General features: G+C 62.3%; 1 protein-coding gene across 1 annotated transcript in view; it reads right to left on the bottom strand.

The window, feature by feature from the left end:
* Nucleotides 1-427, bottom strand: part of TRAM2 (translocation associated membrane protein 2) — a 69,371-nt gene that overhangs the window by 7,962 nt on the left and 60,982 nt on the right. Inside the window, exon 8 of the mRNA XM_006926440.2 lies at nucleotides 117-221. Within this exon, the coding sequence (XP_006926502.1) occupies nucleotides 117-221 (105 nt within the window). The remainder of the gene's footprint in view (nucleotides 1-116; nucleotides 222-427) is intronic.

The raw sequence follows: 427 nt of genomic DNA, 5'->3' as shown, positions 1-427 counted from the left end.
GCGGCTGCCCCCCAGGGAGGGGCCCCCCCACCAGCCGGGGCCCTGGGGAGGCTCCTGCCCCCTCCCGCCACCCCAGCTCCCCACATCGGGCCAGCCAGCCCCGCTCTACCACTTACAGCTTCTCGTTGTTCTCATCCGCAAAGTAGAAGAGCCGGGCCATATGAAAGAGGAACTCGGTCGAGTACTGCAGCAGCAGCAAGATCAGGCCTAGGCGGCTCAGGCTGGGGAGAAACAGATGAGCCTCACGGTCCCTCCCAGAGACCGTGGAGGGCAGAGGCAAGTGGCCTGCAGCCCCGGGCGAGGCTCTCCACTCCACGTTCCCTGGCTGGCCCTGCCTTATCCTTTAGGATTCAGTTCTGCTGTCATACCTTTAAGAATTTTTCCTAATACTGAAACCTGTGGCCTTTCACCTGTCCTGCCAGGGTCA

The sequence above is a fragment of the Pteropus alecto genome, unplaced genomic scaffold (assembly GCF_000325575.1).
Source record: "Pteropus alecto unplaced genomic scaffold, ASM32557v1 scaffold7, whole genome shotgun sequence".
Classification (NCBI taxonomy): domain Eukaryota; kingdom Metazoa; phylum Chordata; class Mammalia; order Chiroptera; family Pteropodidae; genus Pteropus; species Pteropus alecto.
Note: the sequence above shows the minus strand (reverse complement) of the source record. Positions and strands in the feature narration are given on the sequence as shown.